The 24226-nt window shown below is 49.2% G+C and overlaps 3 protein-coding genes and 1 pseudogene across 4 annotated transcripts; 1 reads left to right on the top strand and 3 right to left on the bottom strand.

The window, feature by feature from the left end:
* Positions 1–55: 55 nt before the first annotated feature.
* On the top strand, positions 56–6156 carry NELFE (negative elongation factor complex member E). 2 transcript variants are annotated; one of them, XM_016121564.2, is made up of 11 exons: positions 56–183; positions 618–700; positions 2081–2150; positions 2249–2394; positions 2889–2963; positions 3074–3111; positions 3321–3640; positions 3755–3899; positions 4062–4116; positions 4332–4434; positions 5778–6156. In XM_016121564.2, exons 2-11 carry the CDS (start codon positions 626–628, stop codon positions 5873–5875), a joined length of 1125 nt encoding a protein of 374 aa, XP_015977050.1. In that variant the 5' UTR covers positions 56–183; positions 618–625; the 3' UTR covers positions 5876–6156. The 2 variants fall into 2 exon arrangements, with proteins under 2 accessions (XP_015977050.1, XP_036094215.1); XM_036238322.1 differs by lacking the exon at positions 56–183 and adding an exon at positions 206–493.
* CFB (complement factor B) lies at positions 6093–12319 on the bottom strand. Its single transcript, XM_016121549.2, has 18 exons — positions 12064–12319; positions 11741–11974; positions 11126–11311; positions 10830–11003; positions 10502–10603; positions 10262–10398; positions 9820–9958; positions 9344–9475; positions 8930–9031; positions 8688–8825; positions 8087–8184; positions 7828–7945; positions 7443–7596; positions 7263–7339; positions 6952–7064; positions 6730–6862; positions 6600–6649; positions 6093–6302 (listed from the first exon to the last, which is right to left on the bottom strand). Exons 1-18 carry the CDS (start codon positions 12191–12193, stop codon positions 6147–6149), a joined length of 2373 nt encoding a protein of 790 aa, XP_015977035.2. The 5' UTR covers positions 12194–12319; the 3' UTR covers positions 6093–6146.
* Positions 12320–12676: 357 nt separating this feature from the next.
* C2 (complement C2) lies at positions 12677–23339 on the bottom strand. The gene is made up of 18 exons (XM_016121550.2): positions 23153–23339; positions 22786–22992; positions 21991–22176; positions 20590–20763; positions 20403–20501; positions 20096–20229; positions 18891–19029; positions 18151–18291; positions 17387–17476; positions 14869–15009; positions 14660–14754; positions 14449–14563; positions 14167–14332; positions 13997–14073; positions 13769–13860; positions 13441–13567; positions 13241–13290; positions 12677–13090 (listed from the first exon to the last, which is right to left on the bottom strand). The coding sequence occupies exons 1-18, from the start codon at positions 23196–23198 to the stop codon at positions 12914–12916; spliced, it is 2256 nt and encodes a 751-aa protein (XP_015977036.2). The 5' UTR covers positions 23199–23339; the 3' UTR covers positions 12677–12913.
* LOC118606607 lies at positions 16002–16120 on the bottom strand (annotated as a pseudogene).
* Positions 23340–24226: the final 887 nt, after the last annotated feature.

Genomic DNA, 24226 nt, shown 5'->3' with positions numbered 1-24226 from the left:
CGTGGACTAATGCTCCTGACAGAGTGCCTTAAACCGGTGGAAGGCCGGGCGGAAGTGACTGCTTCGCGAGACGCCTTGGTTACCGGTTTCTCCGCCCCTGACTACGTCATCGCTCTGAGCCGGCTGTCTGCTGCCGGTGCGGGCGCCGCCCGAAACCGCGGGCACGGGTTGCCGCCCCCTCAGGTAAGGCCTTCTCCTTCTCACCCTTCGCCCCTTTCCTCCATGCTCCTGATCTCTTCTTTCCTTTTTCGTTGCTCTGAGAGCGCTGTGCGGGTTCCAGTGCCACCTCTACGGTTTGGACCCCATGGTTGCCATACTAACCCCAGCGGAGGTAGAGGGGGGTCTGGTGCCATCGTCTTGGCGACGGAGGGGGTGTTTCTCCCCGGGCCACGTGGTTCCCCAAGGCGCTGGTGTCCGTGATTCTAAAGAGGAGGGAATACTGGTTGACCCCGACGAGCGGGGTCTTGGACGGCAGCCTGGTTTAAGCAAAAGGGTAGGGAGAAGCAACACACCGAAGTAGGCAGGCCTGAAGGGGTGGGGTTGGGTATAGCGTTCGGCGTGTGAACTCTGGGCGGTGACAGTGGAGAAAGATGTCTTGGGCCCTGCCCCTGAACCAGGAACCACCATGTTGGTGATACCCCCCGGACTGAGCGAGGAGGAGGAGGCTCTGCAGAAGAAATTCAACAAACTGAAGAAAAAGGTGAGGGAGTGTTTGTGGGCATGGCCCGACCTTTGACAGACTCTACACTACGAGACCATCTGGGGTGAGTGTGAGGGGATGGAGGGTTCTTTTGACTCATACCTTGAGAGTATCACCTCGCAGTGTAGCTTCAGAGGGGGGCTTTTCTCAAGTCTTTTGTACCCACTCTCTTTTCTATTTAGTCTGCCATGGAGTTCTCTTCCTTTCCCATGGCTTTTAGTACCACCTTAAAGCTGGTGATCCCCAAGTTTGGTTTTTCCAGTTCTGTCTGTCGTCTTACTGATAACCTTTAGATATCCAAAATTAAAACTATCATCTTCCTATTTATACTAATAAATCTAGTTTCTTTTCTTGATCTCCCAAATATAGGTTGATCGTGTTCAGTTCTTCCATGTGTTTGGAATCAAAATTTCGTCTCTGACTTCTTCATTTGCATAGCCAAACATTTGCTAAGGCTTCTTCATTCTTCCTTGAGAGTAATTTTTCCAGTTTATTTTTTCCTGTGTATTCCATAGATTAGTTCTTTGCTGATTCTCACCTAGATTGTTGTAATGGTCTTTCAACAAGTTTCTGAGTGTTTATTTAAACAGATTTCTTCACTCCTGTTAAAACGATCTATTGAAAACACAAGACTTTTCTTTTTCTCAAAACCCTTAACCGGTTTAACATTTTCTATGGAACAAAGCCTGGAGTTCACATCTCTTTCTAGTAAAATAGTACTATTCACTAGTCCCAAAACATGCATTCCCAAAGCTTTCTTATCTCTGTATTTTTGCCCCCCTGTTTTCTTTGTCTCAAATCCCTTTTTTTCGTCATCTCTGTTGTGCACAGTCTACCCGGGGTCCAGTGTAATAGCCATTTGGCATCAGAAAATCTTACTTGTTCTCAGCTGCAAGCAGTCTGCACTTCTTATAATCATTCTTGACTATTCAGTCCAGTCATTTTACTTCTCAGATTGTGTTTTATACTTTTGCATATCCCTGTTACAAATTAACGAATGATATATTCTTGTTAAATATACAAGGAATAGATAGATGGCTGAAGCCCCCAGAAAGGCACATAGGCTTATACTTAGTTGTAGCATATAACCTGTGGCTCTGGTCCATGATTGAATTCCTTGTCTTCAGCTTCAGAACGTGATACTCTAGATAGTCTTTGGGTACCATGGTTTCAATAGCTTAGGTTTCACTGGCACTGTAGATGATCTGGGGCACCATATGTAAGAGGCAGGACTACCTCAATAAACCACTCCAGGAGCACCATTTGTATTTTTTTTCTCTGAGAAAGTGTCCCCTGGAGTGATGCGCCCAGAGACCTTGGGAAAGGACCTGGTCAAGGACTGGCCCTCACCAACTCCTCTCTTCTCATTCTTGTTCCCAGAAAAAGGCATTGTTAGCTCTGAAGAAGCAAAGTAGCAGCAGCACAGCCAGCCAAGGCGGTGTCAAACGCTGTAAGTCACGAAAAATGGGGATAGATTGGAAATAGGAAGCACAGGGCTGACCTCTCTCAGCCTGGCCAACACGATGCTTCTTTCTCTCACCACTCCAGCACTGTCAGAGCAGCCTGTGGTGGACACAGCCACAGCAACAGAGCAGGCAAAGCAGCTAGTGAAGTCAGGAGCCATCAGTGCCATCAAGGCTGAGACCAAGAACTCAGGCTTCAAACGTTCTCGAACCCTAGAGGGGAAGTTAAAGGTAAGCACAAGCAGAAAGATTGTTCAGGGGACCCTTGACTTCAGAGGGCATCCCTCCAAGTTGGAATAGAGGTAGATTTAGGGAAAAAGTAATACCTAGTCAATCATGGGCAAATTGCTCTACCATTGAGCTTCAGATTGCTTATCTGAAAAATTTAAAAAAATGGATGACTCCTAAATTTCCTATTTTACACGTTCTGTATGGCTCTAGTCCATATGTTAGAGCTCTTGGACTGTATTGTTCTAAAGAGTTGAACGGGCTGAAATGTCATCAGGTTGAAGAACTGTTTAGATTAACTAAATACTTTAAGGGTATATTAAGATCGTTTATTTAAAAATACCACATAGTCAGATAAGAAAAGTACAAAGGAATTAAAAGAAAAAAAGATAGGTCAGCGGAAGCGGAGATGAGGGTGACAGAAGAGGAATCCCTCTATCCTGTTATCACGCAGCCTCCTACTCCCACATTGAGGTATGTCTCTACAACCTTCTTAGGATCCTGAGAAGGGGCCAGTCCCCACTTTCCAGCCATTCCAGAGGAGCATATCTGCAGATGATGATCTACAGGAGGTAATGGTTCCTATTTCTCTGTCCCTAAGGGCCTGGGGATTGAGGAAGATGAGAAACCCACATGCTAGCAACTAGGAATCATCTTAACTGAAACTTGGTCTCTTTTTCAGTCGTCCAGACGTCCCCAAAGGAAATCTCTGTATGAGAGGTTAGCAAGTTAGAGATAGGACTGGGTACCAGTAGGTGCTGGTGGTGGTGGTGGTGGTGGTGGAAAAGGGTGATTGCCTGGGTCCTTGAGCAGTCTGGGCTGGAGTGGAAGGAGCTGGGACTGCAGAGGGAGGGAGTGTTGAGTCTCCACAGGGTCTGGAAAGACAAGATAAAGGCCCCCTTTGATTCTCACTGTCTTCCTCCCCCTAGCTTTGTGTCTTCCAGTGATCGGCTTCGGGAACTGGGGCCAGATGGGGATGAGGCAGAGGGCCCTGGGGCTGGCGATGGCCCCCCTCGAAGCTTTGACTGGGCCTATGAAGAACGTGGTGGTGCCCGCTCCTCAGTCTCCCCTCCCAGAAGCCGCAGCCGGGACCGCAGTCGTGAACGGAACCGGGACAGAGACCGAGATCGAGAACGGGATCGAGACAGAGATCGGGAACGGGATCGAGACAGAGATCGAGACCGGGAGCGGGATAGAGACCGTGATCGGGAGCGGGACCGGGATCGAGACCGAGAGGGCCCTTTCCGTAGTGAGTTAGCTTGGCTGGTGGGGAAAGTGACCTCAGATAGGATTTAGATAGCTCCAACTAAAGTGGACTCTTAAAGTAGAGGGTGAAACAGGCTCCATCTTGTGATCCGCACAGGGTCGGATTCATTCCCTGAACGCCGGGCCCCTCGGAAGGGAAATACTCTCTACGTGTATGGAGAAGACATGACACCCACCCTCCTCCGTGGGGCCTTCTCTCCATTTGGAAACATCATCGATCTCTCTATGGACCCACCTAGAAAGTAAGGATGACATTGGAGCAAGATGATAAGTCCTGGGAGGACCCGGATTTGAGGCTTGTTGGAGGAAGCCAACATGTCTCCAGTGACCTATGAGCACTGGGTTTGGTGGATCCAGAAGATCCCATAAATGCTTTGCTGACCCTGTTTTTTTTTTCATCCCAGCTGTGCCTTCGTCACCTATGAAAAGATGGAGTCAGCAGATCAGGCTGTTGCTGAGGTTGGGACTTCCCATATCTGTTCTTCCTATCCCTCGTGCCATCTTCATGTTTTCTCTTTAAAATCCTGGGAACCAGGAGGAAATCATTTCCTCTTAACAGAAAGTCTCTCCCTAATTACACAGAAAACATATTCTCAGCAACTCATGGAAAGCCTCCTTTGGTTTGTCTATAATGTTTCCTCCCATCTTCTGCCCTCTCCCCTCTTCTGCCCCAGCTCAACGGGACCCAGGTGGAGTCCGTGCAGCTCAAAGTCAGCATTGCACGCAAACAGCCCATGCTGGATGCCGCCACTGGCAAGTCTGTCTGGGGCTCGCTTGGTAAGAATGATATTCTTCCTTCCTCATCCCGTCCCCCACGTCACACCCATTCTTTTTGTCCCCCTGCATGTCCCTGAGTTCCCAAAAGATGATAGAGGTCTGGATTTGTGTGAAGGCTGTGGGAATGGGAAGGAGAATGCTCAGGCTCTCTTGTCAGTTGGAAGCAGAAGAAAAAGGAGAGAAAAGTCAGATGGCTGGGAAAAGGATTGAGAAAAAGTTCTGATAATTTAAACAGGGGCAAAAGTAGAAGTGTATGAGGTTTGTGAGGAAGATGGGCATCTCATGTGGCCTTGTTCACTTTGAGATGAAGTGTAATTGGTTTTATGAAATAAGCATTTGTAATAGGGATTGGGAACTCAGGTGTGACACAAGAAATGAAAATACAGATTAGTAGTCTGTATCACGGTGGTTGCAAAATGATAGTATCACCAGAGGAAGCTGAATTTGGAGAAAAAATGACCCAAGACTGGGTTTGAGGAATATTCAGGGAATATAATAGGAAGTAGAGCTGTGTTCCTTGTGCCCCACACATCCCAGCTCTCCTGACATGTTAGGTTGAAGCTGATGCAGCAAAAGAGAAAGCAGGAGGGGTCAGATGGCTGGGAGCAGCACCAGAGGGGCCTGGGCCTTTGAAGCTGAGGGACAGCGACTTTGAGAAGGAGGATAAGCTGTGTCAGGCAGGGTACAAAGATCCCAGAGACTGGAAGCTGGTGTTGAGGGATTCACTCTAGCCCCAGAGTGGCAGGGATGGAATTCTTGGAGATGGGGTAAAGAGAGGGACACACTGGGTATAGAGAGGAAAGAGAAAGGAAAGCTCAAGACTCAAGGGAGACTGCTCAGGGCCAAAGCTACCCCTGAAAGGAGTTCTCCTAATGGTGTAAGTAGCATTTCTCAGTGTGAATAATCTGCTTTATCCGAAATAGACTTTTCTGGCAAAGGAGTGGGCAGAATAAGGGGTTCAGAGCACAAGTGGCTTTCCAGGTGAAGGAATCAGAAAAGATCAGCATGTCAACAAAAGGCTACAGAAGTTTTCTAATTTTTAATTTTTCATGTACGGACTAAAAGTAGTAGGTTAGTACCATTCACATGTCTGAACCATAACAAAACGTTCATTATGATATCCGCATTTGCCAAGATAACAGCAAACCACTCCTTGCAGTGGTGATGGTTTGGCAGCCACTGGCCTAAGGGGACTAAAGGAAGACAGGCCATCTCAGCCACCAGAGGGCAGCAAAAAAACTGGGCTCTCAAGAGTCAGAAGCTGGGAGTGAGGTAGACTCTGGGCCTGGGGTCTCACCAGTGCTCTCCTTTGGGTCTTAACTAATTCTGTCTTCCCTCCCTAGCCGTTCAGAACAGCCCTAAGGGTTGCCACCGGGACAAGAGGACCCAGATTGTCTACAGTGATGACGTCTACAAGGAAAACCTTGTGGATGGTTTTTAGGGAGTGGAGCTGGATTTCATGTGCCTCATCTGCCCCAACGGTGGTCTCAGTAAAACACTGAGGTGGAAGCTCACACATCTCCCTCAGCTTCTGGTTTTTCAGCATTTGGGAGTGGGATTGAGCCTTTAAAAACGGCTATTAGATTTTATCTCATTTGAAACAACATGGCCAGTGCACATTCCCCACTCGATTACCCCAAAAGGATCTTGAACACAGGTATTGTTGCAGCTGTTTTAATTTGATTTCAAGCCCCTTTCCAGCAGTAAACCCCTTATAGAAAATCCAGGTTCTCATCTTGGAGTTTCTCCTTGAGCCAGGGCAGTACTTGGAAGAGGTTGATATGAAAGTCTCGGGCATGACCAGGTGACTGATGCTGCCGCCCGCGGTCTTTGCAGACATCCACTACACCCCAGCTGATCACACCAACCTGGAGAAGGGGAGGGAGTGCCATGGATCATTTGGTAGAATTCCTTCCTAGGAAGTACAACTACTTCCAGTTGTATCTACAGTGACCTAGAAGAATTAGCCTAGAGACCCAGCTCAGTCCCGTCCTCTCTAGCACCCAGGCCAGACACGTGGTCCTGAACCAGTCAATTCAAGGAATAGACCTAAGGTGAGGCAGGTTTTTCCCTCTGCTTTTGAGCCACACGCATTGAGCTTTCCTGCGTTCGGCCCCATGCTGACCACTTGGCATCTACCCACAGATAAGAAAGTGGAAACTCACTTGAATAAAGCGACTCCTCTTGTGAATAATCAGAGGGCCGCCAGAATCGCCTACAGGAAAGGAGAGGCTGATGGATAAAAGGCTTTTGGGCTTTAGGAACTTGTAGCACAACCAAAGAGCCTTCTCTCACCTTTGCAGGTGTTGGGGTCAGCATAGGGAGTCACCCCTCCAGTGCAAAGAAACCTGGGGGTGACCACCTCAGAGATGTCCTTGACTTTCTCATAGCCTGGAGCCTTTAGAGCATCTCTCTCACATCCAGATTTCTGTAGGTGATATGAGAAGGATGGAGGAGAAAGGTGATGAATGAAGCTTGCTTAGGAAGAATCAGGGCTTAGGATCCAACATTCCTCACCTTATCCCCATTCTTGATGTAGACCTCCTTCCGAGCCAGCATCTTCTTCTTATTTTTGGTTAACTCAGATACAAACAGAGCTTTGATATCCTTTGCAGGGAGCAGCTCTTGCACTAGACAAATGGACAGCCTGGGTCGTTTCAGCATTCTCCCTTCCCCCATCTCCATTGTTGTCACCCAGCAAATATTCCTCAGCCCCTCCCTTCCTATGACCTAGGGTCTTGACTGGCCATCATCTTTTGCAGTTCCCTCTCATGCCCTAGTTGTCTTGCAATCTCACCCTCGTACTCTGCTCCCTGAATATATCTTACTCTGTTGCTGGCAAGTGGTTGATCGTGGAAGCCTCAAAGCTTGATTTGTTCCCTCAGTGCAAGGAAGACAGATGGGTCTGTTAAGGAGAGATGGAGAAACTCAGATGGCAAACTCTGGATCTACCCCAATCCTTCCACCCTACTTTTCCCAGCCTTTTCTTAGGAAGCCAGATGTCTCACCTGACAGTCTCGCTATATGTCAGCTTTTTCTTGAGCTTGATGAGGGCCACATCATAGTCATAAAATTCAGGAATGCCTTTTTCTTTTTTCCCATTGATGTTGTACTTGGGGTGAAATAGGACTTCTTCTATCTCCAATTCCTGTTTCATCCCTCCTGAGATAGGAAGTAAATGCGTACCTCTGGACCACCCACTTCTCTGTGGGCAGCTTCCTACTTCTGGCCTCATGTCATCCCTAACTCTAAGTCTTCCCCATCTCTAACTGGTCCAAGGTGCAAAGGAAGGGGCTATGTTGAGGAAGGGTAGACTGGGCTCTTGAGCAAGTGGGTAGTGTTCTGCAGAGGACAAGGCTGGAGCTCCGAATTGATTTGTTGCATCATCCTTACCCAGGCTGACCTTGATTGAGTGTTTCTGGTCATCCACCGTGAAACAGTGTGCTGCTGTCAGCACAAAGTACTCAGACACCACAGCCCCCATGCAGTTCTCATGTCCCTTCGAAGGGCGCTGGGAACAGAACAGCAGAGGGAGGAAGCTCACCTCTTACAAACACCACAATATAATATGGGCATTTTGCCCTTTTCACTATCCCCATTTCACCCTGACCTCACCTCCCACAAGTCCCCACCACCAGAACGTTGTGCTTACAGTGACTGAGATCTTGACCTGCCATGGTTGCTTGTGATAATCGCTATCTTTCCTGTGCTCCCAAACCATGCCACAAAGACCCAGAGTCCGGGTTTCATCTGGCAAGAAAGGAGAATGTACTGAAAGCTGGGACATTTCTTTTCCAGATGGCAGGGGCTTGGGAGGAGGGACACCTACATGTCCATGGGAAACCAAGGCCCATAAGGAGAAAAGGGCAGGGAGGGGCATTTGGTTTCTTAGGTCAAGGGCAAGGAATCACTGGTACAGTGAAAAAAATTGAGACTAAGATCGGAGACCTGGATGACTTCAGGCCCAACTCTTGCTAGCTTGCTGTCCCTTGACTGTATTGGCCTCAATTTCCACATCTGTAAAACAAGGGACTTGAAAAAGAGCTCGAGTGTCATTTGGAGCTCTGTGATTCTCAAATCAGAAAGTGGACACTGCCAGGAAGCAAGAATGGCACTAAGGTAGAGAGGAAGAATGAGAAAGGCCTTCCAGACTGCCAGGGCTTTAGGAAGATAGAAAGGATGAGTGAACTTCGGGGAGGCCTAGGGAGAGCTAAGTTTCCTGACCATCTTGTACCCTTCTGATATCTTCCTACCAAGCATTTGGAAGAAAACATCCTCCAGGTTTTCCATGTCCTTGACTTTGAACACATGTCGCTCGTTATCTTTCTTGGAAGCCAAAGCATTGATGTTCTCTTGATTCACAAGAGGCCCAACCCCAAACACATAGACATCTGAGAGGAGAAAAAAGGGAGAGTGAGGGTACATTCTCTGGGGTGGGTAGCGGGAGGCAGGGGCTAAGAAAGCAGGGTACTGGGTTCTGGGCAATAAGACTCACCCAGATAATCTTCCCTTGGGTTTTTGCGATCCCTACCAATGTCCAGCAAGGCCCGGATATCATGAATGACAGGGACTGGGTCCCCTCCCATGTTGTGCAAGCCTGCAGAAGAGACAAGGACCTTGAGGGGGGGAGTCAAGGAAGGAAGAGGGTCAAGGAACATAAATTGGCTGGAAATAGTGACATGTTTGGCTGGGTACGTAGGTTGGGGAGGGAATGGAAGTGACAGATCACAGAGAGCTTTAAGGAAAAGGGTACCTCCTTGTAAAGTGTCACAGGAAAGATCAACACGGTTGGGGCCTTAAGCATAGTTGCTGCTCAGAGGCCCAACCAGGAATCTAGTGTCACGTGGACTTAAGGGCCACACACTGGTATGAAGCGTGGGGAGTCAGGTAGGAGAAAGGGCCCTCTGACCATCAGTCATGAGAATGATGACATGGCGGGTACGGTTCCAGCCTTCAGGGCGGGTGTCCCCTTCCCAGCCCATCATGCTGTACACTGCCTGGAGAGCCTTCTTGGTATTAGTCCCTGTCTTCAACTTGTGATCTGTGAAAAGGGAAGAGATTGTCACCTCACCTAGTCTTCCAAGCCATCCTTGAACTCGGGGGGGGGGGCCTATCAGCAACTGAGATCCCACATCTCTCAACTTTTTCAGTTGATTGTTACCCTCACTGACTTCCCTTTGACCACAAAGTGATCCTCTCAGCCCCTAACAGGTTTCCACTAACTTCCATTCCCCAATGACCCTGCTGTCTAACCAAAGACTACGAAGTGGCCCTCCCTGCCCCTCTACATGGTTTCACACAACACCCCTGGGCCTTCTTACCTCTCTGACCCCAAAGTGAACCTCCCACTATTCCCTCCCACCATTTGCTTTTCTGACTCCTGACCTTCATAGCTGATTTTGTTGAGCTTCTCTGTGACCCAGTCTGCATTGCTGCTCTCCGCTTCAGACACTCTAATCAAAACGTTGGTGTCTGTGGCATATGTCACTAGACCATATTTTGGCTTCACCCCATAACTTGCCACCTGTGGGGAGCAAAGGGTCATGGCATTGCAAGTAGAATACTATGGTTGGGAGAATTCAGCAGCTTTGCTGGGATAAGAGAGGTCATAGTAAGACACTCAAGGGCTGACAGGTCACCTGAGGTTTGTAGGGGAGTCTGGGTTAAAGGTCAAGAAACTGCTTCAAGTAAAGAAGGAGGACAGCTTAGGACCTAGAGATTTTCTGGAACCCTATGGCTCAGAGAGGCTGGAAACACCAGGAAGCTATTCCTGGCAAGACAGTGAGGGCCATTCAGGGTCCCCACATTCAGAGGGAGGAAGCTCCACCTTCTCAATGAAGTCTCTGAGACAATTCTTGGCCCCTGTGAAGTTGTGCGCCCCAACGCTGTCTGATCCATCCAGCACCAGGTATATGTTCATGGAGCCCGAGGGGTCCAGGATGATCTTCCTCTTCTGTTGCTCCCCTGGGTGCCACCAGAGACACTCAGGCTCCAGCATGCATGGTTCTCCTGCCCCTTCTCCATCCTCCTCCAATTCCCTGCCCCACCTCCCACTCTGCCTTCAAACCTGGGCTGTGCCCATCTTCAGCATCGACTCCTTCTATAGTCTCTGTCAGAGAAGACAGGAAGGCTTCGGCCACCTCTTCAGGGGTATCGTACATAAAGGAGTCTGGGAGAGGTCAGAGATCAGGTCATATGTCTGGGAAGGTCAGGGACACAGTGACCAGAGAGAGGGGATGGTGAGTTTCTGGGGTGGGAGGAGCTCAGAAGTGAGGAAAGTCTACAGGGAGGTTTAGAAATGGAAGGAACTGGGTCAGAAAAGGGGGAGAAGACGGTTGTGGGAATATGAGGATAGAAGAGCAGGATCTGACCAGAGGGCATGGGTCAAGGGTCACCTTGACAAGAAGGCTCCGTTCCACTCCAAGAGCCACCTTCCTGGCATGTTCGCCGCTGGGAGCCACGCAGGGTGAGCCCCCGGCTGCAGTAATAGGTGACACTGTCTTCAAGGCGGTATTGGTTGCCCACCTTCCTTGTGCCAATGGGGATGCCTGGGTTGGGGCAGTACCCCGCTGCAGAGGCATGAGACATGGAGGTGAGAGCCAAAGCTGGAGGCCCGGAGGGCAAAGTAGAGCACAGGCTGCAGCACAGTCAGGGAGAGGCTACCGTGCAGGGGGAAGGCGATGCTTCTCACCTCCATTGTCGCAGATGGCCGTTTGCCCATCCCACCGACCAGTCACTTGGCAGGTGCGATTGGCAGAGCCCCGGAGATTGTAACCATCATAGCAGTGGAAAGAGATCTCATCGCTCAGATTGTAGTAGGGGGCCCGGGGCCAGTACTCGCCATTCTCAAAGTCCTGTGGTCTTGGGCAGCGAATTGCTTTGGGGGAGAGGGACAAGTACAAGTTACTGAGAGGGAAGTGCCGGACTTTAGGGTATCCCTCCTGGTCTCAGGGTCCCTGTCACTGAGGAACAGTGCCTTCTTAGTCCCACAGCAGCAGTGTCTACCTTTCAGCCCCTGGAGGGTCCCTCAACCCATGGAGAGTCCCACTGTTCCTCCCTCCCCATTCCTGGATGTTCTGTTAACTGCCAGGGCTGCCTGGTACTGGCTAAATAGTAAAGATTAGCTCTCCTCCCTTCCTCCTCCCTCCTTCCCACCTCCAACTCAAAACAGCTCCTACACTTGCTCAGCTCAACTTGTCAGCCTACCTACGGTCTCAAAACACTCTAATCTCATCCTAGTCTGGACCTTGGTTGCCACCTGCTCCAACCCTCTGCTGGCCCATGCCCACCCTCATTGTCCTCCAACCTCTGCATTCTGCCTTCTTGACAATCTTTTGGTCCTGGGTCTTCAGGGGACTCCAGGACCCCGTGGATCTGCAGGTACGAGCCTGCACAGGGTATGGATAGAAGCCAGAGGGACACACATACTCCAGTGCCTGGCCCTCCTTGAGGAGCCGGAAGGAGCCGCCTTTAATCTCTACTCCCTCTAGAGAGCAGGGTCCTTGGGGCCTGGCCTCCAGCAATGGCGTCGTGCTCACACCTAAAGAGACAGGCTGATAAAGCGGGGCCTGACAAGGCCAAGAAGGGATGCTGGGGGCAGCAGGAGGAGGGGTGGTGACCCTGGCTTACCTCCAGACAAGAGGCCCAGGACCAATGGTACCAGACAAAGTTGGAGGCTGAGATTGCACCCCCAGGCGACGGAAGGCAGGAGAGAAGCTGAGGCTGAAGGTGGGACGGCCTTCTGAGGCTTGTGCTGCATGTCTGCGTCTAAGCTGAAACTCCAGACCTAAGCCTGGTCGCACTCCCTTCCCCTGCTCCCCACAACCTCCAGCCTTTTATGCAATCTGTGTGCTGGCACCTGTAGCTCAACCCGCCCGCCCTACCCACATCATCACTTTCCGGAATGTCCAAGCCAGGTGGGGGTGGGGGGGGGATTGGCACGGCACTGAGCTGACAGTCAAGAAAACAAGGAAATAGAAACTGCACAAGCCCCACCCTTTGCTGCCCAAGGTCCAGGACTCTTCATTTCGGCACCTCCTCTCTACCCCAGTTCCTCCCCAACAAGCCCAGGCCGCCCCCCTAGGAACCAGAAATAAGACCCTGGCTCACTCCCCTGCTGACTCTGTTATGGAGCAGAGTCCAGCCACTGTTTGTCCAGCAGGGTCTCTGACCTGCCTTCTACGGTTCCTGGAATCATTTCCTGCCTTCCCTATCTCACCCCCCGAGCAGAGGCACAGTCAGATGTGGAAATCATTAATGTTTATTAATTTCATAACTTGGAAATTCCATGTGAAAGTGAAAGGAGAGTGAGTCATGTAAAGCCAAGGGTGGGCTGAGCACTGCCTTGGGATCCCGGAGGCCTGACTTATACAGGGCGAGGAGTGAGGATGGGTCATGGGATTGGAGGACAGAGATTCAGAAGTAGGACATGGGAGAGATGGCAGTTCCCGTGGGACAGCCAAGGGGTCAGTGGGCATAATTAGAGGGGCAAAAAGTTCAGGACTCCCTCCAGGTGCTGCCTCAGCCAGGGCTGCAGGCGGAAGAGATTGATGTGGAAATCTCGTGGTTTCGGGACCTTGCCTCTGGGGGCTCTCTTGCGGGAGTTTTTATCAGAGCTGCCACAGGGGTTGTAGAGACCCCAGCTCACCAGGCCCACCTGGAAGAAGGAGAGAATGGGATGGGAGTCTGCCACAGCCCTAGCTCCAAGCCCCAACCTCCCTGGTTCCTTCAAAGACCTCCCTCATCCCCTGCACAAGGCCAAGATCCTATAACCCCAGTCCTGCGAGCTTTTCCCTTCTCTCCTCACCTGAAAAAACCTGAATCTCCGCTCAAGGAAAACTGCTCCTCCAGATTCTCCTGCAGAAAGAAGGGACAAGATATTGTCATCCTGACTCTTGCCTTGCTCCCCTGTCATTGGGACAGATCCAGGCATGCATGCTGACCCACAGGTGGCCTTCCCTCAGGAATCCAGTTTCTGGGGTGGAGGACAGGTGGGAAGGCACTCACCCTTGCAGGGGTTGTCATCCTCCCCGGTCCCACTGCATAGGAACTGGTCAGTCACCACCTCTTTGACATCTGTTAAGTTGGGGAATGTTTTTTTGTCTTGGGAGACGACCTTAATACAGCTTGCCCACTGTAGTAGGGGTAGAACAGGCGAGAAGAATGGAATGAGCAGGTGCAAGGGACACCTGGCAGTCCAGCTAGGGCTGGGAGGAGAGGCGACTCAGGGTCTGATGGAGAAAGCAGCAAGAGCTGGAGGAGGCGGAGAAACACTCTGGGAGATGCCCCAAAGAAACCTCATCTCCCCATAGCATCCCGGACCTGAGACTCTCACCTCAGCACCTGTCTTGAGGTTAATGTTCAGTTTGTCCCCATTCGAGGCCACGAAATGAGCAGGAACACTCAGTTTATCCAGAAGTTCATTCTCTGTAGTCAAGGAGAGGGGAGGTTAGTCCCTTTACCCAGCACCCAGACTCTTGATTTGGGGACTGCAGCATAGCCCATGTTGTCACCCCCAAGCCCTGGTCCCAGCTCTTCACACACCTGAAGCCCCAGCACTCACCATGTTCTCGGCAGGTGCTGCCTGGGGGTCTCCGCAGAGCCAGATTGGCCCCCACCGTGCAGGGAAGACAGATGGGCCTGGGGACAAGGGTGTGGGTCATACAGACCTGACCTTAGTGCCTGTCCTCCAGGGCTCCCCGGAGGATGCCCTCCCATCCCGGATGCCAGTACCTGGCATGTGTGGACATCTTCACTTTCTGGGCCAGCTTCAGCAGGGCAATGTCGTCACCATAGAATTCCAGGATTCCCTGTTGCTTCTTGGCAAAGACGTTGAACCCCGAGGAGATCACTGCCTTCTCGATTTGGAATTCTTTGCCCCACCGGGAGTTGGGATCCCCTGGGAATAGTATAGCAGAATAGGTTGAGCTAGAGCTCCTAAAGGGACCAGAGGCTAGGGACAGGGGTGGGAGCTCTGACCACAAGGTCAGGAATCGGGAGGTGGCCCTGCCTTACCCACATTGACCCTCCACAGGGAATGGTCCCCATCATCATGGCGGAAGCAATGAGCGGCTGTCAAGACCCATTGGTCCGAGATGAGGGCCCCCCGGCAGGTCTCGTGGCTCTTGGGCTGCAAGGGAACAGAAAATCTTCAGGGACTGCTGTGTCTCTGGCCCATGGCTGCTTTCACCTCTGGGATCTGAGCCCCACCCCTCCTGCCTGGTACCTTGATAGTGACATGCCAAGGTGTCCTCTCCTGGGCAGAGGCATTAGCTGACATGTTTCCCACCCCACATATGGTATCTATGAGCTGGGAGACATCTGTGGGCATGAGGAGCAAATGGGGAAGGAAACAGGTGAGAGGCACCGTGAGCAGGTTCCCAACCTGGATCCCTGCCCTCCCCACTCTGGAGCCGGTGAACGAAGCTCACTTACCCAGCATGTGCTCAAAGACTTCGTACAGAGCCTTTGTGTCCTGCAGAATGAAAGCATGCCTCTCACCATCCTTCTTGGACCCCAGCTCATTCAGTTCTCTCCAATCCACATCCAGCTTGCCCACCCCGATGGCGTAGATGTCTGATGGGAAGGGAGAAATCACCAGAATCTTGTGGCTTGGGAGCTATCCCGTGAGACAGGAAGCTGTAATTTAGAACTTGTTGTGTTCTACAAAGCCCTACATGAGCTGGACCTGCCCCTCCCCGGGCCCCCCCCATACCTATAGGACTTCATTTCCTACCACTCTTCACCCTTCACTCTCTTCTAGCCACATAGACTTCTTGAAGTTCCTCAAATTTGCAGGCACATTCCCTCCCACCTCTGGCCTTTTGCAAAAGCTGAGCTTCTGCCTGGTTCACTCCTCCCATAGATTTCACATATGGCTCATTTTCTTATCTTTTTAAGTCTTGACTCAAATGTCACTATCTCAGCGAGTCTTCCCTGGCCTTATTGTCTAAAAATTTAATGCCCCAGACACTTCCATTTCATGCCTGCTTCATTTTATACCTAAGCATGTGTCACCGCTTACCGTGGATTCCTTATTTATCTTGTTTAATGCCTACGGTGTCTCCCAAAAGGATTATGTTCAAGTTCTATCCCTCAGTACCTGTGAACATGAGCTTATTTGGAAGTAGAGTCTTTGTGGATGTAACCAAGTTAAGATAAAGTCATACTGGGTTAGGGCGGTCCCTGATCTGATGCCCAGTGTCCTTATAAGAAGAGGAGAATTTGGACACAAACTCATAGAGAGAATGCCATGAATGCTATGTGATGACAAAGAGAGGCACTGAAGGAAGAAGGGGATGTGACAGCAGACTGGGTTATCCTGCTACAAGCCAAGGAATGCCTTGGAGCCACCAGAAGCTAGAAGAGGCAAGGAAGGCTTCTTCCCTAGAACCTCCAGAGGAAGCATGGCCCTGTTGACACCTAGATATTGGACTTCTAGCCTCCTGAACATGATAGAATGAATCTCTGTTCTTTAAGTCACCCAAGTTTGCATAATTTATTGCATCAGCCATAGCAAAATAATACAGTATGACATCCCCATGCAAGGAGGCATTTTTTTTTTTTGATGCCTACGGCACCCGGCCTTCCTAGGTGGTCTCCTATCCAAGTACTAACCAGGCCCGACCCTGCTTAGCTTCTGAGATCAGATGAGATTGGGCACATTCAGGGTGTCATGGCCATAGGCAAGGAGGCATTTTTTTCTGTTCACAGCTGTACCTTTCAAATGGTACCGAGCCCAAGACAGGCTCTCAGTACATTTTAAATGACTAAACAAATAAAAAAGAACTCATGAACATAGCATGGAGCCAAAACTTCAGATTTGGCCTTCTTCTGTAAAATGTAGGCTCTGGGAGAAGGACCTGGAGACATCTCTTCCCACTAGAGATCCTGAGCCCACATAACCATCTAGGCACAGCCTCTGAGTGAGTGTGGGTGCCAGTCTATGGGTGGTCTACAGAGTCTGGTCTTCTCCCACCCTTGACACGAGATTTCATGGCCCTTTTTTTGCTCCCAGAGAGCCCTGTGTATAGGTAAGAGGTAAGATACTCAGAAACACTATGAGAGAAGTATTCCTTCAGAAAGCAGTCTAGCACTGGCCAGGAGGGAGCAGTTCCAATGGGAGCTGGGCAATTGTCATCCCCCATAAGTTTTCTTTGAATATTTCCCTTCAGTTCCTGCTTCTTTCTAATAAAGTTTTTGAGAATTTAACCATGGCCCAGTTATGCTAAGGAGTTAGGTGACGAAGTTTGAGTTTTGCCTTTCTTAGCCCAGAATTTTACAGAAGAGTCTGCTTTTCCCTGAAAGGCAGGAGGAGTGGGGTGGAACAGAAAAGAGAGAAGCCAAAGGGCAAGTGAAACTTGGGGGTTCCAAACCAGATGCCCTTATCAGGAGCACTCCTCTTTGAAATTGTTTTGTGGTCAAAGGTCAGTGCAATTTGTATTCAGTCTGAACCTGAGGAATTGTTCTTTTAGAGTCTGCAACTGCCAAAGCCTTAATTAGTTATCTGTACGGCTTAAAGGGAACTGACAGGGACAGTCCCCACAAGCAATGCAGGCCTTTGCTTCCTGGAGAGGCTCCTGGAACATTAAATGGTGAATAATGGTGATGGTGTTAATGATGGCGGCCGCTAACACATACTGTGTTTCTCTGTGCCAGGCAATGTCTGAGTATCTGCTCCTATCAGTCTAAGACGCAGGGCCTAGGACTATCCAACCCTCCCAAGTGAAGAAACTGCCATGGCCACAGCCAATGAAAGATGAAACCACAGTTGAAACTACAGGTGGTTCGACTCCAGACTCTTCACAGTGACACTTGGCTGTCTTCATACAGAATGACACAGCCTGGGGTGGTGTGTCTCGCTAAAAAGAAAGCCAAGATGCTGGAACCCCTGGTTGCAGGCTTTGTGCCCCCTGCAGGGGCAGCACAGATGGGAGCAGGGGCAGATGCTCACCCAGATAGTCATTCCTCTTCTGGTTGATGTTCAAGATCTCTTTGATACTGTCAACAGCTGGCTTGGGAGAGCCTCCCATATTGGACTTTCCTAGAACAGAGAGGGAAAAAAATTGTTCCACTGGGTGGATATATAAGGATTCCCACATTCTGGGAGCCTCAACACCTATACTTTCTACCTAAGTTTTAAGATACATTATTTACTGAAATTCTCTGTATTCTAGAGAATACTGGGCCAGGAGATTCATTTACTTTGTTTCATTTAATTCTCATGAAACCCCAGAAAGCGTGGGTATCCTCATTTTACAGGCAAGAAAACTGAGTTCTGAGGGGTGATGTAATGTAGACAAAATCAAGACATCAATGACAGAGCTCAGATCCACTACACAGTGCACCCTTCCATCTGCTCCTGGACTTCACTGCTCCAGAGCCACGCACCCCCCACCAGCTCACTCCAGTTGACAGTCCTGGGTAGTGACAATAACTAACATTTATAATCATGAAATACTTTTACACAAACTACTTAAGTTTCTCTCCATAAAAATTGTGTAAGGAACAGAGTACAGCTATCATTATCATCATCGTCATCATCACTACTGTTATGACTTTCAACACTATCTCTAGTTTTTAAACACTATTTCTACTTTACAAATAAGAAATTGAGGCCCAAATTGACAGAAGGAGAACCAGAATGCAAGCCTTCTGATTCCATCTTGGTGCTCCTTCCACTGTCCCAACCTCACTCACAAAGACAGTGACACTCACCATCTGTCAGAAGGATGATGGCGTGTCGAATTTCCAGCCAGGCAGCCGTTTTCATACCGAGGCGTTGCATTTGGTTATTCATCATGAGATAGACACTATTTAGGGCCTCATAGGTGTTAGTTCCGGTTCCATTTTCATGGTCTGGAATATGCGAAGAGGAAGGAATCTCTTAGAAACTTTCCACCTGCCACCTAAGAGAAGAGAATCACTCTACCTCCCCCAGCCAGTGGAAATGAAATTATCAACTGGCTTGACAAACTCAGACCTTGGATATCCAGATAGAGATTTGGCATCATTGCCTCCTGAGGCTTTAAAAGCCATTTTTCTTAGAAGTGTTCATTGCATAACCCCAATCCTAGGCCACTCCAAAGTCCCCAGATTCAAAGACGGGATTTGCAAAGAACTTGGGTTGTGTTAGCATTTGCTGCCCCCTCCCCAGGTAGTTTCCATGACGCGGCGGGGCTACAGTGCTGAGCCACGAAAACCAGACCTTGTGGTTCTGGCATCATAAAGAAGCCAGAGGCCTGCCCTGGACATGCAGGACATTAGAGTAAGCCAGGAGTTGGTGGGAGCTGGAACTCCTCCACCATGAGCCTGGCTTGGAGACTGCAGGAATCAGAGCCCCAGAGCCCAGAGACTTGAATGCCACCGAGGCCTCTCTCTCTAACTTGTCCAGAATCTATTGGCAGGAGAGCTCATCCCCTCCCTTTCCTATCGCTTTCATTTGATGACACACATACCTTTATAGTCGATGTTGTCCAGACGGTCGATCACTTCGGTCACATCCCGGGAGCTCTCATGCAGGACAGACATGATGATTTTGGGCTTTGAGGCAAAGGTGATGATGGCGACACTAACATTGATCTCAAAACTAAAGATCTGTGAAGGGCAAGTGAGAGGCAGCATGAGGAGCCCTGAAACTGAAGGGGGAGCTAGTAAGAGAGCAAACAAAGGGCCCTGGAGGAGGCAGAGAACCTGAACTGACAAAGGCAAGGTCCATGGACACTTACTAAGAAACTGCTGCTTAGAACAACTCTGGGAACTGACATCTGTTGACCATCTACTCCCTTTGATAGGCTCACTCCTCATTTAATCTTCATAGCAACTTTGTGAGGAGGGCATGATGGTCCCTATTTTATAGATGAGGAAACTGAGGCTTTGTTACTTTGCCCCGAATCATGCCGCTGGTAAGACGTTGTTGGAACCTGTTGGTGCAACTGTTGCATTTTGCAGCTTCACAATTTAGTAAGTTACTTAACTTTAAGTCCTAAGAGAGACTCTAAGGAGCACAAAAACTGCCCTCTTTAAAATGTAGCTGGGAGGAAAAACATATACCTATGTAAACTACTGTGAAAAGCATAATTACCAAGCAAAATGTGGGCAAAATATCTAAACCAGTGGATTCCAAATTCTTCCGCTCATGTATCCGGTCAGTGAGGACATTTCAAGCACATACCCCTTTATATATGCTTATAAAGTATGCTCGTATGTGTCACTATAAACATCTACAAAATATTTAAATGTTTTTAAATTATTAAATATAAAGTTATTAATTTAATTTTAAATTAAAATTATTCAACAAGGATAGCAGTATTTTTCTGCCATACCTCAGTGGATTATTTTGTGTACCTCTCTGTGGAGACCACTGTTCCAGATGATGAATTCCTAGAAACTAGGACCTCGGTCTTATTTATCTTTGGTGTCCCCCAGCACCCAGCACCCAGCAGCACAGTGTCTGACAAATAGTAGTGCCCCAACAATGTTTGTGGAATTAAAAATATGATCCCATAAATTGAATCCATGATTCCTTCATGACATGCATAAAATCTGGGAAGACTTCTTGAAAGAGCTGGACTGTGAGTGGAGTTCTGAGGAAGAGAAGGAAACGGAGAGAGACAGTGTGTACAGGAAAGCCTCCTCTGTGCCCAGGCTCCCATTTCCTGACCCTGTCCACCATGATGATGGCGCTCTCCTTGAAGACACGAAAGTCATCTTCTGCTACACTCTGAGAAGCATCCAGGAGCAGGTACAGGTTCAGGTGACCAGAGCGCTGGATTTGTATTTTTCGGCCCACATTTTCTGAAAGGAATGTGGAAGCGGAGGATTCAGATTTCTGCCTCTTACCTTCTCTCTTACCAAGAGGGCCAGACTGCCCTGCTTCCACTCCAGTAAGCTCAGCAATGCTGAGTTCACCAGAAGCCAAGCCTGAAAAGCCTCCCCAGTACCCTGCTGCCCCCTCTCCAAATGCTCACCCTTCTTTTTCTGAGTGGGATTGGTGGCTCCAAGCAGGTGAGACAAAGAGGTGCCTAGGGCAGGGGCCACATCCTCAGGAAAGTCGTAAGAGTACGGCTCTGTAGGAAGAGCCAGTGGGGTAAGCCAGGGCCTGGTGAGGGATAGGGAGTGCCCAGGAGTCTCAGGAGGGTCAGGGCAGCTACTCACGGCGGCAGATGGGCTCCGTTCCACTCCAGACCCCATTGCTCTGGCACTCCCGCTCTGCAGACCCTGTTAGCACCAGATTCGAGGAGCAGCGGTAGCTCACCTTGTCCCCAAGGCCAAATCGGGACCCTGTCCTCACTGAGCCCACCGAAATGCCCGGGTTGGAGCAATGGCTGGCTGCACATGAACAAAGGAAAATGGAAGTGAGCAGGAACCTACCTGTTTGGCCTCTTGCTCTGCTTGTACCTGCTCTCTCCATCCAGCGATTCCTCCTCTCCAGCCCCTCAGAGTCTCTGTGGGCCCCTTGGCCTCCCTCTTGGAGGACTCCACAACCATGCTTCCCAGGGGTGAGCAAAATGTTTAGAGCTCAGTGGCCTCAGTTGCCAGCCCAAGCATCCCAGTCCCAGCCCAGGGGCTCAACATGCATCCATCCCAGCACTTCAGGGAAGACACCCGCTGAGGAGCCCTCCTCCACAGAAGACACTGGCATTTTCTACACCACAATGAGTCATCACTACACACTCACCAGAATGGCTAAAACTAAAAAGATGGGTAATTCCAAGTGTCAGAGAGGATGAGTCCACCAGAACTCTTTTATAGTGCTAGAGTGTCATCGGTGAAACTGTTTGCCAGCCTCCTCTAAAACTAAACATGCACCAACTGGGACCCAGTAATTCTACTCCTAGATAATATGCTCAAGAGAAACAAGTGCATGAGTGCACCAAAGTCACGTACAGGAACATAATTGAGCTTTATTTGCAATAGACAAAAACTGGAAATAACCCAAATGCTCATCAACAGGAGAATGTATAAATAAATTTTAATATGTTCATATAATGAACTACACAGCAGAATAGTTTATAGTGTATGTGCTGCTTATCAGATTCCAAGGGATGTTCTAGATGCTTACTAATATCGACTCATTTAATCCACATGACAACTCCATGCAGTAGGCACCCTTACTATTCTCATTTTACAAATGCAAACACTGAGGCACAGAGAGGTAAGATAACCTACCCAAAGTCAATGTCGGAGCCAGGCTTGGAACCCAAACTGGCTCAAGAAGCAAGGCACTTAAGCACTTGATTTTCTCTCAGCATACCCTCCATCACTGCCATCCCGTGGGACCTGAATACCAATCTATCTTTGAAGTATTTAGAAAAGGTAGACAGTGCGTGGAGGCTTTATGTTGGGTCTGAAGTTTAGAATCAATTACCTCAGGCCTGGCTCCCTGCAGCAGGTGATGTGTGACCTGTAGATCTCGATTTACCAAAATCCAGGAATGTTATTTTGGCACTAGAAATACCAGGCCGCTGTCCCCACAGAGGATCCCTGGACACACATCTGGCTCCAGGGTTCCTGGAAGTCCCTAGTCCCCAGGCAGTCATCAGTCAGGGCACTCACCGCCATTGTCACACACGGCCGTCTCCCCATCCCACATGCCGTTGGGGCGACACTGCCGCACAGACGAGCCCCGCAGTGTGAAGCCATCCTCACACTCGAAGCTCACGTTGCCGCCCACAGGGTGGGACCCCAGCCGTGGGGTATACATGCCATTCTCAAAGGAAACAGGTGCTGGACAGCGAACAGCTGGAGGGAGAGAAGGGATGGGAACATAGGATGGATGAATAACACCTGAGCTGGGCATCGAGTGGGTAATATTCAGCTTGGATGCATGGGGCCAGCCAACTGGCTATCTATATATTAGGTTGATGCACATAAAATTGCTGCTTTTGACAACTGGTTGAACACTGGCATTTTCACACTATTAGTTCAACCTAACGGACCGATAAAAAGCCACTTCTTTCAGCCCCTTGAGGGCCATGGCCACCCCAGGACCTCCCCTGGTGTCTTCAGATGTCCCATGAGCGGGTAACTAAAGAGGTAACACCGAGCACAACAGGGGACTCCAGGATCATCTGGTATCTTTTCTAAATGGCCATCACTGTGCAGTCAACTGTTTTTTAAAAATATCCCTGGCTTTAGCACCCTACAATCTCCATCAAAGCCTGCCTCCAATGTCTTGCTATGGGGCAGGTGACATTTTCCCACTATTTTCAAAGCCCTCTGAAAAAGCAGCTTTGCCATCCCACCCAGACCATCCAGTCATGTTAAGTCCCACCCTGAGCAACTCTTAAATAGCAATTCTGAGGTGGCTGCTGGCAGGGTGCCCTGAGCAAGACCCCTCGAGAGCCTTACGTTTGCAGACTGCCTTTGTGAACCGGGTGGCTCTTAGGGTCTGCCACTGTCCGTTGCTCAAGCACAGCCGAGACGCTGGTGATGGATAATAACCCAGGGGACAAGAGTAGATGAGGACACTCCCAGGAGCCCAGCCATGGCTGAGGGTGAAATTGCCGCCTGAGATTTTCACGTTCTGAGGGCAGGAGGGAGCAGCTGCAGCCAAGCCTGTGGGCATGGAGACACAACGCAGAAATGGAGAAAAGAAGGAAGGCACAGACGAGAAGAGGAAAGCACAAGAGACTATTCGTTTTACCCATGGAAACTCAACCTGGGTAGCACCAACCTCACCCACAGGACCCCCACATCCTCTCACCCATGCTCCTACCTGAGTACAGGGACAGCAGGCAAAGAAGAGCCATTAGTGGGTCCATGGTATCCACCTTAGGGGCAGGGAGAGGCAGAGAGTAGGAAGAGGGAAAAGGTCATCTGACTTCCCGAAAACCAGAGCTGGCTCAGCAGCTACTTCATTTGCTGCCAGAGAGGGAAAACGGGAGTGGCAAGGGGGACGGGCTCTTGCTGGGAAAAAAAAACAGTCGTGGATTGGGAACTGAGCTGACAGGATGAAATCTGTGCCTCGTCTTCCTAATCCCAATATATCCATCGAGTCAATTGATCTTCACCACAGCCTTTGCGTACTGCTCCCAACCTCCACCCTCCTCACACATGTGGACATGCACGATGCATACAAAGTCTTGCATGACTAATCTAAAGCACATAAACCCACAAACCATCCAAGATATTGCAAAATCATTTATGTAAGTAAAGTTTCAGTTTTCTTTTGGGTTTTGCCAAGTGGGTTTTACTTCAGAGAGCCTGGAATAGTATTATTTTCTCAAACGTAGAGCTCTAAGAGATTGAGATGAATTTTCTTAGAACTTCTTGATACACAGGTGTAGTCATAATCTTTTTCTTTTCTGAAGCCCTTTCCCAGAGAGAATCTAGGGATAAAAATAAAATCAACACTTAGTCTTGGAGACTGGGAAAATATTTAGAATATTTTACAGAAAGTCCAGTAGATAAAATCCCCAACTTATAAAACAAATAAACCGAGGATTGGTTACTCGCAGGAATAAAAGTATTTTGGGGTTTGGATGTTCCTTTAAATTACAACCTGCATTTGTATGAAATGCAGGAAGCAAAGAAACTCTGAGCTGGTGCGTTAGTCTTCCCATCTCACAGAAGTCTCTTTAATACTTTGTCAAACAATCTGAGATGTAAATAAATAAGATCAATCGAAAATGAAGATGAAACATCTCTCAAGTGATCCATTAAGTTTGTGAAAATTCTTTTGATTTACAAATAACTCCTCAGAAACATGCATACACAAAGTAGGGGTTCTCCTTTGGACAGGACTGAGTGAATGCAAGAAGAATGTGACACTCTTGGTTTGGGGAGCCCC

The sequence above is a fragment of the Rousettus aegyptiacus genome, unplaced genomic scaffold (assembly GCF_014176215.1).
Source record: "Rousettus aegyptiacus isolate mRouAeg1 unplaced genomic scaffold, mRouAeg1.p scaffold_m13_p_1, whole genome shotgun sequence".
Lineage (NCBI taxonomy): Eukaryota > Metazoa > Chordata > Mammalia > Chiroptera > Pteropodidae > Rousettus > Rousettus aegyptiacus.
The sequence above is the reverse complement of the archived record's forward strand: the minus strand, read 5'-3'. Positions and strand labels throughout refer to the sequence as shown.